The 14,611-nt window shown below is 37.8% G+C and overlaps 1 protein-coding gene across 1 annotated transcript in view; it reads right to left on the bottom strand.

Annotated features, from left to right (window-relative positions):
- Positions 1-14,611, bottom strand: part of TRDN (triadin) — a 212,119-nt gene that overhangs the window by 144,785 nt on the left and 52,723 nt on the right. Inside the window, 1 exon segment of the mRNA XM_054393020.1 lies at positions 3,626-3,676. Within this exon segment, the coding sequence (XP_054248995.1) occupies positions 3,626-3,676 (51 nt within the window).

The following is a 14,611-nucleotide window of genomic DNA, read 5'->3' as shown; positions in this document are numbered from 1 at the left end:
ACTCTGTTATAGAAAATAGTTTACTCTCTACAGATCTTTTCCAGATGTAGTCACTTGAATATCTCTTTCTTTGCAAAGGCTTAAGGCATGCTTTTTTCCAAGCCCACAGTGCTTAGGTGCAAGCATCAGGTTTTAGAAATAAGCCAGGCTGGCCATATTGCTATGTTTCTGTGAAACAAATTAGAGTTAATAGGATTTTCTTCTGCATATATATGAAGAGAAAGCACATAAAAATGGTTTTAAGGCTGTTAAGTCAAGCACACTTCACCTGAAAAATGCTGGAAGTAAAACTGCTCCTTCAACCTCAATTCAACCATTTTATTTGCTTCATGACACGCTTTGTAATTAAAAGATCACCTCTTTCACCTCTTTTTTTTTTACTTTTTTTTTTAAGTAGGATGCTGTACTCATCCAGAAATAATAATAAGAACTAAAACTAGTTTTATGACTTTTTCCCACATCTTAAAAAAAAAAAAAAAAAAAAAAGTCTTGAGCTTCCTTGCAAATACCCCAAACACCATAAACTCAGAATGAACTGTTATTAGCATTGGAAAAAATATAACACCCCAACCTAATTTTCACTAACCTAGATTTTGGAAATTGCTAGAACATTTTGATATGACTTTGAATGAAAATTCAGCCTGAGGCAAAAAGATGAGCATGAAAAATTTCCTCCTCAGTGACTGGAGAGTGGCAAATTTATAAATAATCTAAAGTAGGAGATGATAATGGAAAATTTTAAGGTAATTTAACAATGGATTCCAAACTTCATCATGTAAGAATATTTCCATCTGTTTCACATAAAATTAAAAACAAGGAGCATAGTCTATATCTGAGAGATGCTCTCATATTTCAGTCATCTCTTGGTTTGTTTGATTTGCATCAAGTGGAAGGCAGTGAAGGGGGATGTGATTTAGCTTTCCTTCTTTAAAATGTTTGAGGTGGAGATATTCCTCATCCCCAAAAAAGCAAGTGCAAAGAGAAGAGAAGTCATAAGGAGGCACTAATTCCATACCTAAGGGAAGTAAAAATAGTTTCCAGCTGAGTAAATCTTAAGTCTGCTGCTTAGTATGAAGCTAGGTGATGAGTGCAGTGAGCATGAAGCAGAGATTGCTTGCTCCAGCTAACTGACTAAGTGCTTGTCCACACAGCAACACACAGGAAAGTTAAGATAAATGAAGTAATACAATGAAGTTAGAGTGCATTAGTCAGAGAGCATTAAATCTCTTTGTAGATGCTTTTATTCAGAAGCAAAGTAACCTTAGATAGTTATTACTTAATCCTTCTTGAGGGGACACTGGAAAAAAGGGAAAGGGCTTGATCTGGAGGGGCACGGGCTTCCAGATCCAAAACAACAGCCTGAGGAAATCCCAGCAATTAATGAACTGTGAAGGCATTTGCACTCCTTACAAACCACCTCAATTGCCTGTGAAGACAGAAGAGGCTTGTCTCTGAATCTGCCCAGATCTTCCCTGACCAGCACCAGACATGTGCACACTGCTCCCTGCAGCACCTAGCCCTGTGCTGGATCTCGCCCTTCAACACTGAACATAAATGCCTATGTAAGCATGAGACAATGCCTCAGGAGTTACATGTTTGTGTCACTTAAAATCAGATTTAATTGCAGCAGTCAGACAGCATCACATCCAACTGAACAGGTTTAAGTTTGACAGCTGCTGGTGGTCATCACATTGCTCACAGCATTGGCTTCACCCAAAGCTGCTGTAAATTCATACAGCTACAGAAATAAGTGAAGCTGTACCTGAGCTTTGTACTGTGTTACCTACTTCACAGTTAATTCAGGGATATCTGTAGCCATACCTGCAGAGATCAGGGTAGAGAGCCTCTGTGTCAAATGTAAATAAGGCACTAATGATGCTAATTTTGTTAATTTATGTGGGTTTGTGTGGTCCAGTTCTATTTATCTATTTAGCTGTCTCAAACACCTTGTCTTCTAGCTACACCAGATTACATCATGGTTATACATCACAATTGTCTGTAAACTTCACCATTTATCCATATGCTAAAACACAGACAGCTTTATTCTGTGGTGTTTAATATTTGCATTATCACTGTCTCTCTATTAACAAGTGGGTAAGGGTAGGAAGGACAGACATGTGCTAAGGATAGTAAATTAAATTGTTTTGAAGAACCTGGAATCTATTTGTCAGATCAGGCTGAATTCAGAGAGAACGTCTTTAAGAAAACCAAACGCACATACCACAAAACAAAACCAAACTAACCAAAACCCAAAAACAAACCCAGAGAGGCTCCTGTTAATTCAGAGGCATACAAGTATCTTTAAAACTCCCTAGAGGTTCACCTTTGTCATGCCCTAGCTTGTGGCCAGGCAGAATGTTTGCTTGCCATTGGTCCTCCTATGTACAAGAAGCATTTTTGGGACTAAATATGAAAATGAAAAAAATAGGAAAAAAGAATTTGTCCTAAGCTTCATTAAGTGATTGTGTAATTAAAGACTGCATTATCAGGCATAAAGGGACTTAACTAATGACACCTGAATGCTTTTTTTTCCTGGCATCTTGTAACTTCTTACTAATTATTTCTGCAACATTAATGTTCTTGTGGGTAAAGCAATGCACTTCTGTATAGATTAAATGGTACACAGGAGGCTGTTTTGGTGAAGGCTGCAACTTCATCTGTGTTTTTAGAATGCAGTGCTTGAAAAGATCTTAACTGTCATGCCTTGTTAATGGATCTGAGTTCATTATTGCCTGGCTAGCCTACTGATACCCTAAAATAATCATTATCAGACAACATGATTTATTAAATAGTTGGGAAGCAGTTCGAGGCACTCCAGATGCCCCTGATTAGCACAGAACAAAACAGCTAGCACTAGAGGTGAATATCTTATAAAAATAGATAAAGAATATACACAGAAATGAATATAATTGTATGAAGGAGGGTCTAGGTACATACACTATTTTTAATAAGCTTTCTTCTTGCTTCCTCCTGCTACTGCTAAGCACAGCACTGGTGCACCAGAGAGGTGCTCATCACATTTAATATGGCCTAACTTCTACAGAGGAGGCAAAAAAAAAATGCACACATCCGAGGAAACCTCTTTGTTTACATGACCTCTGAAAACCAGTCCAAACCAGTTCCTCTGTGGATTTTTTGGAAAGTGCCAGTTAGAGGAGATTAAGCAGTCTGAGAAAGAGTAGGCTCTTAAAATGGAGGCTTTTCTTATCTCTGATACACACCTGGCTCACCAATAACTATGACTTCCTAACTTGGATGGCACCCACTGGCCTACAAATTTGCTTTCTTCCTTGCCCAACACTTCATGCCTTTTGCACCAGAGGAAGTTCATCAACACTCTACTTTCTCCCCCCTCTGCTACAAAAAAAAAAAAAAAAAAGGAGATTTCTGGATAATTTTGGGCAGAAGAATCCAATTATAACTTATTTACAATATGACCACACAAACATTAAATGACAGTATTTGTTAATGCTTAAGCTGCACACAAATTTTTGATCATTTACAGTCTATGTCAAATGATCTTTGAATGCTCTTCTAAAACAGCAATGGTAACATAAGCAGTTACAAAGTACACTGCATGTTACATGCATTTGTGTAGGTAAACAGGTAAAAAAAATGAAGTTACCCTTTGGAGGTGTTCGTTTTTCATGTCTCTCTGATTTCTGTTTTTGAATTTCTGAAAACAATGCAAAATAGTTATCAATATTAAAGCAATTTGCACACAAAAAATACCAGATGTATTCTCAGAATAAAAACCAACCAACCAAACAAAACAAACCAAACAATAAAATGCTTCAAATGTTATAGCAGAGCCATGGCTTTATCATCTGCATACTCGGAATTATACACATTAAAGCTCACTGTTGTATGTATGCAAACTACATGCACAAAACCCACTAAGTGACTTATGATTCAGTTTTTAACTGAGCAGCACAGCTCTGTCAGGTTTTGCTGAGCTGTAACAGCTACACAGTAACATCTATTAATCATGAGTCAGAAAGAAACCCCATGCATTTTCTGAGCTTTTTTCTTTATGTATCTTGAGTTGTTTACCAAGATTAATATTTAGTGTTTTCCAAATTACCTTTGGAAGGAAAAATAAAAAATATTCTTTTTACTAGATTTTCTAAATTTTTTTTTAAAGCCCACATACTGACTTTCTAGCTCTAGCAGACAATAAAAGGTAGACTCAATGCTGTATACAAATTCCAGAGATAAAAGTTCCCAGCTTAGGGATCGTTGTCTCAGAGAATGACTCATTTTAATCATGCTGTATACCAAATCACTGAGAACTGCCTGTTAGAAGATAAAGTCATAGGGTATTTACTTGCCCTTGCTATGCCATTTCCTTCAGACAAAATTCCTGTGACACTGATATTAAATTACTGCTATATGCTTCTGCAGCTTCTTTCCTATTCTCCCTATTGTGCCCAAACCAGGATAATACTGAAAATGCCTGCATTGAATTTGAGAGAAAGCAAATCAGGACGGAATCAAGCTTGCACAGCACTGTTTGCATACAGTGCCACTTCTTCTAGGTGCACAATGAAGTAATTAAGGCTATACAGAGTGTCTGGTTTATGGCATTGTCATCTATTTCCTGCAGAAAGAAACTGGTATAAAATACTGGATCAACTTCATCTTTGACCAAACCACATGCAAATCTCACTAAACTGTACAGCAGAGGTCTCCTTTTATTTTAAGTGTTAGATTTGGTCTGCAGGGTCTAAAGAACAACACTGCCTCCAAAATTAACTGAACAGAGAAGAAGTTGTACATATTACATCCCAGCTCTAAGGAGCTACTTTAATGCCTGTTGAAGACAATTGAAATCTTCCACCTTACAAATAACTCTGGATATAACACTGCCAAAGACACCCAGTAGAAAATGGTGTTTTCCCTTCCCAACCCTGGTTTTGTATAGGTCCTTGAAAAGAAATGCAGAATGATTTATGGGGTAGTACTTGCCATCTGAAATAATGATTGTGTCTGGTTTGGAAGAAACATAACTATTCTATGACATCAGGCCATGCTGTCTGCAGATAGAGAGAACATTATTGCACTGAGATAAAGGGGAGCAAAGGCCAAAATGCCTATCACTGTTAGCCACTAATCTATGGCAGCATAATTAAGCTAATTATACGATGTCATTAAGCTAAAAGGACTTTTTATTTAGTTTTTCTCTTGTTCTTTGCAGACTGAGTGTGTGGTTCATTTATTGTTCTATAGACCTCAAAGGTTGTGATTAGGAAGAAATCATACCCTATTGATTAGCTATATTTCAGCTGAGCCTGGATTATTTTTCTTTCTGAAACTATGTGAGGATTGATTGATTTATTGATGGACTGATTGATTGATTGATTTTCATATCAGGTGACAGAATCCAGTCACTGAATTTTCAAACTTTTCCTCCCTGTTCTGATTAAAAGGATAAGCAAAGCAGTTTAGGTAACATAAGTTTCAGGAATGGTGCAAGGCAAGAAGAATTGCTCCCTTATTCTGAGCACACCTGAACAGTTCTCCTGGCCACTGCTCCAGACTGCCTTCAAATCCTGACTTAAAGAATGCTGTGTCACTTCCTCTGCATTGCAACATACTGCAGAGATACCTCACCCAGCTCAAGAGGTCATCCTACAGACAGAGCAGAGTATGGCCCACTAAGTGATAAATCACATTCTTCAGACAGAGTCATCTACACGGACACTACTCCTTGTTTGCTCAGCTCCAGTGAGTTCCTGCCATCTATAATGTCTGTCACTACAGGAAAAAAAGGCTTCTTTTTCTGGAAAAAATAAGTACTACCTTTTGTTACTTAAAAAAATTAAAAAGTTTGTTTTAAAATTAGGGAATTTCTTACTGCTACATTGACTGGAAATTATGTCTGGAGCAATGGCTGCAGAGCTGGCCCTATAAATTAGCCTAGAGTTGTAGCAGCCCTGAAGCTCACTTGACAGAAATACTTCAGTAAGGTGGACAAAAAGACACCTTCCAGACGGCTCTGTACACTGAGAATCTCATCTGACTTGCTGCTACAATTAGGATACCACATATCACAAAAACCCCTACATAAATTCCTTGAAGTGAAATTCATCTTCATAACACATGTATGTGTGTGTATATGTTTTTATATATTGCAAAGTGTGCCATCATTAAGGTCTCTTCACAAGCTCTCCATTACAGTTTGAAGCATCATAAAAGATTGCAGCCTGGAGCACATAAATTCTGATATATTACAACCTAAATTTCCCCAGCACAAATAAATCTAATCTCAGCATGTACTGATGTGGATCAATTTACAATGCAGCAAATAGTGGCTCTTTGCTAAGTCCAAAATACTTAAAATAAGGAAACACATTAGATTGTTAAAGACCTTTTTTTTTTTTTTTCTTTTTCTGTTCTGAGGGTTTTGATACTCTGTGCTTCATCTTTTATGACAAATAGCTTTAACTTTCTAGTAATCACATCATATCTTATTGCTGAGTTGACAAAGCAGCTATAATATCATAGAAGACTTTCACGGCCAGTTTAAAGTATGTAATTTATCTCTATCAGTGTGACACATTGTTAATAAATCCTAAATATTATGAATTCATGTTTAGAAAGATGACAGAATCAAACAGCAGCAAGGATAATCTTTGTCACCACGGCAACCATCCCAATTCTTTATGAGATGACAACATGGTTTATTAAATTATTGTAAGGGAGTATGTATTTTAAAAGCTGTATTTCATTGTTTATTTTCTTCACTTATCAAGCCATACCCCCTTGCATTTCTTGGGATAAGGATTTTATCTCCTTAAATATGGAGACCTCTTAACAGTGTCCTCTCTAGACCTTGGGTCTTGTGCAGGTATTCAGAACATGCAGGGTGATTACATTAAATAACCCCAAGATGGGAAGCTGGTAGTGTCCTCACTGATCATTCCAAGATGCTGACAGGAGAGATATTTGATGATATTGTTAGCAGGCTGATATCTCCATTTACTGTTGACCCAAAACAGGCCCTGATGATCAGCTGAGGATAAGTGCTGCAGGCAGCTGTACTGAAAATCCCTGCTGAACATGCAGTTTGGGCACTAGGTTCCCCAGCTAATTTGCATTAACACCAGGTCTCTGTGTTGTCTAATGATAGCCCAGCACTGACTGTGCACTACAAAGTGACCTTTAAGATCATAAGCTCCAACATTTATCTATCAACTCTGTTGCTAAACCATGTGCCTCAGCACCACAAGGAGATTCTCTGGATTCCTGAAATGTAATTCCCTTCTTTGTCTGCTCTTGTGTTTCTGGTTTTTATTTTGTGTTACCTCCTTTTTTCAGGTAAAAAAAATGAATACCATTAGTCTTGGCTATTTTAATTGTACTGTATTATGATAGCACCTAAAATGCTCCAGGTACCACATGGGGTTGTATCTCACTTTTGTAACACAGAATTTCACACTTGAAGAGCTACAATTCCTCTCAGTGGGGAAGCACAGCCCAGCACTGAGGCTTCATTAGAGGCACAGCCTTTCATTAGAAGCTGATGGAGTGAGTAGCAATCCAGCATTGCTAAAACATCTCCTAAACCTCACCCTCTGACACGTTTCCATCTTATGGATGAAATATACCCAAAATCAAATAAAAATTGACAATGATATAAGAGGCAAAGTGAAAAAAGGTTATTGTTCCTATCTGCAAGACAAGAATGCTTTACTCAAAGTGGCTCCAAGTCAGGAGAAGAATTGAGAGTTTAATTCTGATCGCTGACACTGAATATTCTCCCTTCATGCCTAAAGCCTTCCTGCTTCTATTTAAATACAGTGGTGGATGGAATGCAAGTTTAGTGTATCTACTGTTTGAAAGGCATGATTGGACAGATGGAATTTCACTTGAAATGATAATACGTTGTTCTTTCTAAGCACATTTTCCCAGTTACTCTTACAGGTAACACAGTGCTTTAGCATTCTTGCTGTTACAACTATCTCAGTCTAAAAAGGAAAGTGAGTCCTACTCAGAGTTGTGGTGAACCAGAGGTTAATAATTTGCTTTTGAGCAGTTAAAACCCTTGCAGCTATTGCCAGCGATTTAATGGGGCTGTATCCTTGCTAGTTTATCAAGTCTAATTGGTAGCAGGCAGCTGATTATCCTGAAGAGTTGGTGGAAATAGATACTGAGGGCAAGGCAAGAGTGAGTGGTGTTAAGAGCTTTAGAAGATGAGAGGGATGTCATTTCTAATGTGCTTCTAGAAGCTGTCTGTAGAAAGAATTGTAGTCAACTCTCTTGCTGCTGGTATCCTCAGGAGAAATTTGCAATTGTGCAGCTGATGTCTATTTTTAATCTAGATAGTACCAGCTGGTGAGGGTGACAGTTATCCTTGTGGGGCTAGAAGGAAAATAAAGTAACTTATGCATTAGAGCAACTTCCAGCTAACTATATATGTCATTTAGAGGAAAGAAAACAAATTGCACAACAGAAGAAGAAACACGAGGGAAAAAAAACCCAAACAAACAACAAAACCAACAGGAAATATTTAACTGGGGAATTAAATTGGGGTATTGTGCATATATTGAAGAACCAAAGCCTGCAACAGAAGGGTTTTAGTATGAGCATTCAGTATGGGAGTGACACATATGACTAATTTAGGTGACTTCCCTACTAGCCTGCTAGCAGCACAGCCTTATCCCCAATGTTTTCTTGGATCTTGCCCTATTCTGAGGATTCATAGCAGCTTCAGCATGAGGTACAGAAGAGCTTCTCCTGAAGTCATGTGTCATCAGATCTTTCTTGAAAATGTGACAGGAGATTAATTGCCTCTTACTGGAGCAAACGCTGAACAGTTTGTGTGCTCATCCACTGTGTGATGCACCAGGCTGCAGTGCCTCTCAAGTATGGTTTCAAAATTGTTTATCCATCTCATTGGAAATCAAAACTACAGTTTGGAGCATTCTTTTACAGGTTAGAGGTTTCTTTTTTCTCATCTGTTTCTTTTGTATTTCACAGAATTACACAGCATCTCTTTCATTTGCTGTATGAGACTGCTTTTGCCAGAGGTCATGGAAAATTATTTCTCATTCTTCTTGGTGCAGACCCTCTGCTCTGGTGTATATTTACCCAAAACAGCATGTGGTTCTCAACTGTAAATGTTGCTGTGAAGAGAGGTTGATTGGTCCTAAACCTAGCCAGCAAAGCTCAGCTACTTTACCTTAGCTACCTTTATTTGTTCCACTCGATACTTTGTCTGGCATTACTAATCACCTATCAGAAATACAAAGAATATGGCCCTCAAATATTTCTGAACAATTTACCTATGCTGAGTAGCATATAGCAAACAAGCAAGCTTTATGTTCCCTCAAGAATGCAGGAATTCAGCATGGCCTTCGAGATATATGGTAAAGCCTGAACAGCACAAACATCAGTTGAATCCAGTTCCACAGACATTCAATTGTTTCTACAGTATTGCAGCTTCAATAGAACAGAAATTCACTGTAGATGACCTGTTGACATCATTTTCATCATGTTAAAGAGTTCTTTGATTTCAGGGTGATTTTTTTTTTTAATCTTATTTTTATTTTTGCAAGATTTTGCAGAGAAGGAGCTGCAGTGCAAGGAAGGCATTTTCAAAATGCTGTGCATGTTATTCTCATAACAAAACACTGCAGCCTGTTTAAAGACTTTACTGTAAGCCACTCTTTCATAATCCCCAACTTTCCTAATGGGATTTATCCCACTCCTCCTTTTCTCATTACATTAAAGACAATTAAGTATGCACAGATTTTGCCATAGTGCTGTTTGAAATAGCATCCTTTTTGCTGCAGAATAAAATAGCTTCAGCAATTAATGGTGAGTGGAATCACAGAATCAGAATCACAGAAATGTATCACTATATTACTATGTACTCATTAAAACAGTTTTATCACCCAATCATTGTGACCTTTCCTTTTTGTTTCCATACGTTTAGGCAATTTTGTATATCTATCAGGGCTGCCGAAAAAATTGAATCCCACAAACCCTTTCAATACAAAATTGTCTTTTTGCATTATAGGAATATATTTATTTTTCCCATAAAGCTGAGATCAGACAGAATGTTTGAGAGAATTCCCCAAGCCTGGAGTATTAGCTGTAAACATGGGAGCTGTTATATAGTTCTCATAAGATTTGTTTCTTTGAGATAAACTCAGAAGTTTTACTATATCAGCCACAAGGAAAGAAAACAAGAAAAAGAAATAAATATCTGTGGTTAATTTCAGCTTGAAAGCCTCAATTTGCCAAGTCACATGGAACTTAACACAGTGCACAACTATTTGTTTTCTTTCTGAAGCCTTATTGAGATTTTAGGGCTTCGTTTAGGGTTTTTAGTTGTGGTTTGTTGTGGGTTTTTTAATCTATTTTTGGGGGTGGGTTGGATTTGGTTTGGTTTGTGGGTTTTTTCTTGTAGGGGGGGGAAGGTTCTCCTCTGTAAGGTATCCACTTGCAGCAGAAAAGCAAAATCTTAACATAAAGGTTTTGAAGGGCAGCAAGGAACTTGAAATTCTCTTGGACTAACTATCCTGCATGTAGCATTGGCATCCTTCAGGAAGAGCATAGTATGACTGGTTTATATGAACAACTTTCAATGACTGGGCTTTTAAAAGATTGAAAAGTGGAAGATATTCAAAGATCTTCCACCTTAAACATTTTTTTTACATTAAAAGTCATTATTATTGCAAGTTTATCAATATGTTAAGAATGTTGGTTTTTTTTTTTTCATTCCCAGACTGTAGTTCTGCAACCTCAAAATGTCAAAGGAATGCTAATTGCTCTTTGATTAAAAAGAACAACAAAAAGTTAACCACAAAACTCCCAAACCCAACAAATCAGAGACAGAGCCATGTGATCAAATCCAGGTTCTTCTTTTCTTTCTGTGGAAAGTAAAATTGTCTTGACATGTTTCTCTTTACAGCCTCCAAAGATGTTACTGGACCAGTTTTAAATTATGCTTTCCATAATCAATTTTATCATTTAATTGAATGCAATCTTATGCAGAAAAAATGCAGACAAAACTAGTAGACCTAAGTAGAGTAAAATGATATAGAGAGTAATATTTAAAATTTCACATCTTGATTAGCAGCAAAGAAATCTTTTCTCATCTAAGCCTATTCAATAAGCATTTTTTTGTGAAAGGAGGAAAAAATAGAAAATAGACATCACAAGACTAACCACAGTTCCTCGGCTCAGCTTTAAAAAATGTCTACTCTGCAGATCCTATCTTAAAGACTTAGTTGCAAATATATATTCCTATAAATTCAATCACTTCCAGATGAAGTAGATTTTTTTTTTTTTTCAGAGGTTTGGCATGCAGAAGAGAGATACTCTTTCTGGGGGTCATAAGCATGGGGCTTTGCTTGCTATATCCTCTCCTTGGCACAGCTGTGAGGAAATCTGAGTTCCACTCAGAAATATGGAGGACCCACAGTTTTGGTGCTGTGGGTTTAACTTTTGCTCTGCCCACTTGTAGGGCACTCAACACAAGAAGGGCACAGGCTTGGAGGGGGTCCAAAAGAACATCATGGAAATGATCAGAGGGCTGGAGCACCTCTCCTACAAAGACTACCTGACAGAGTTGGGGCTGTTCAGCTTGGAGAAGGCTCCAGGGAGACCTAATAGCAGCCTTCCAGTACGTGAAGGGGACTACAAGAAAACTGAGGGAGGGACTGTTTATAAGGCTTATAGCACTAGGCTAAGGGGCAGTGGTTTGAAACCAGAGCAGGTTAGGTTTACAGTGGAAAATAGGAAGAAATTCTTTACTATGAGGGAGGTGGATCACTGGAACAGGTTGCCCAGGGAGGTGGTGTAAGTCCCATTCCTGGAGACATTCAAGGTCAGGCTTGATGGGGCTCTGGGCAACTTAATCTAGCTTGCATGTCCCTGCTGGCTGCAGGGGGGTTGAACTAGACAGCCTTTGGAGGTGCCTTACAAACTAATGCATCCTATGAGTCTATGATTCAGTGATTCTAGGAACTGAGTTTTGGAAGCCCTTCTCTCTTCCCAGACCAGGCATTTGCTCAGTCTCAGTCACAGCAGGCTCCCAGCTGGAGAGGCATCTGTCTAAACACTCCCCTGTTCTGAGAGTGAGACCCACCAGGGTTCCATTAATGGGGCACACAGGAGGATTTCCCCCAAGTTGACGTGGATAGCTTCACTTCAGGTTTTTTTCTGATTTAAGAGGATAGCTTAAGCAGCTGCAAACATCTGTACTGTGGCACTTCGGCCCATGGTTCCTACTGGCCTTGTAGCTCAAAGTTGTGTCTGTATTTTTTAACAGACAGCTGGCAAGTTTGGATTAAAACGTTTCAACTCAAATTGAAACCAAATCACTATTCTTTAATAGACAAAAGAAGTATAATGGAACATCCCTATTCCCTAGTGGCATATATTTTCTTTTTTCTTTTTTCAGCTGGATAATATGGAAAATATTTTCTTTATGTTATGAAATGCTATTTTATAGTGGGTATGCTATTACTGTATTGATCAGAGTGAGTAAAACAAGATGAGATTGTTAAAAGAACATTAATAAGAGAAATGGGTACCACAAAAAATGCAAAATGCAGAAAGTACATAGCTGCAAAAGCAGTTTAACATCTGAGAACCGAATCAATCAATGATTTTCATCTTTTAACACAGGGTGTACTTTACACAAAGATATGCAAAATGCTTTGCAGTAAAGTGTAGCCTAGGGAGACAGTGAAAGCCTTTCAGAGAGATCTATAATAGCAACTCATACACAGAAAAGTGAACATTACCATATGGCAACATAAAAGAAGCTGAATTCTGAAGGCATTACCAGTGCAAATAGATATATACTTTAGGGATGAATGGAACTGCATAATTAATTTCTAAGAAACACATATATCAACCACACCTGCGACACAGTTTTCAGGTTGCATCTATGGTATTCTGAATTTCTTCTTTCTGGTACATTGCCTCTTTTTTTTTCTCTTTTTTTCTTTTTTTCTTTTTTTTTTTTTTTTTTTTTGGGGGGGGGGTGGGGGTGGGGGGTGGGGTTGTAAGCTGTTTCCTGAACATATTAACTCCAAAAAACGCACTTGGTTATTTTATCAGATTTGTTACTGTGCAACAAAAAGAACTTCATGGGGTTTGGCAAGGCCAAGCACAAGGTCCTGAATCTTTACAGGCAGCTGATGGCTTTTTAAACATCATAAGGTACCCCAATAGTCATCAGCTGCCCTATAAGTGAGCACTTCTCCCATAGGTCTTGTGTCATTTCTGCCAGTCCCATGCTACATCTGAGATACAATGTGATGTCTCAAGTGGCTCTAGTCAGCTTTGTTTATTCACCTGAACCCTGCACAATATTTTTCCAGGGTGGAAAAAATGTTGTTGTTTGATGATCATGAGCTAAAAGTTAAGCCTCCTAATGTATATAGGACTTCTTTGAGTTAACAGATGAGTGTAACTAATTGTTATTTAACTAATCACTTTTGGAAAAAACAAACAAACAAACAAACAAAAACCCCAAGAAAAAAGTCGTCTTCAAAGTCTTCTCATGGGACCTAACTGGTTTCAGCTCTTACTGACATGGTTGCTTTGCTCCCTAACATTAAAGTACATACTGTGTGCATCTTGGGTTTGTGGAAAGCACTGGATGGATTACAACCACACAAGAATTGTGTCCCTGTTGGGTTCAGTGACACCATGGCTTGGGGTGTCCTGGACTGGCAAATGTCTAGAGTGTGGAGAACTCTTGGGAAGTTATCCCTAAATTTTAAACAGTTCTTACATCATTCTGGAGACATTTGCACTGCTCACTCTTGGGCAGCAACAAAGACTTTCAATTTTGTGCACCAGGTTTCTCAGCTCTTGTAGAAACTCACAACAGATGCCAGTAATATCCACTCCCCCCCCCCCTCCGAAAAAAACCCAAAACTCTTTCTATAAAAATAATTCCTAGTAGAAAAGGATCAAAATAGGAGAAAACATACAGCTGTCAAATAATTGAATTTATCTCTAAAGGTTAAACTAACCCTGAAAAGATGAGTAAGATTGCCAGTCATAACCATTGTTCTGGAAAGAAATGAAGCCCAAAACATATTAAGCCTGCAAGAAAGTGTTATTAGGCTTCTCAATGTCTTTTTGTGAAAATGCTCTGCAGGTTTAGCATGTTGAGAATATGCATTGTTAAAGACTGCAAAGTCCTCTACAGAATGATCTTTCCCCACCTCCACTGAAGAATACTTTTTTTTTTTTCCTGGACAATATCAAATGTTCATTCTTTTCTAATTATTAAAGATAAATATTAATGATAAGTCTTGGACTGGCAAAAATTATTTGCAACAAAAAAAGGCACTTGAGAGGCATTTTCATCTTTGGTGAAGGATTCTGAAAGTGATATTAGTCTTGTTGCCTGTGCAGGGCCATTGTCATTACTTGTACTTTTATTATCTTGGCTTTCAATTTACATTTCTAGGAACTCTATCTTTGCTTGCTTTCAGTGTGTAATTATCATTATACTTCTTTTATTTCATCACTACACAGTGTCCTTACCACTCCCCTTGATTTTTTTTTCCCCTCTCAGAATCTAATTATACTGTGGCAGCAGTAATCTTCTTTTGGTTTTATTTTTGTTTGTTGC

This window comes from Indicator indicator, chromosome 27 (assembly GCF_027791375.1).
Source record: "Indicator indicator isolate 239-I01 chromosome 27, UM_Iind_1.1, whole genome shotgun sequence".
Lineage (NCBI taxonomy): Eukaryota > Metazoa > Chordata > Aves > Piciformes > Indicatoridae > Indicator > Indicator indicator.
This window is presented reverse-complemented; position numbering and strand designations above follow the sequence as displayed.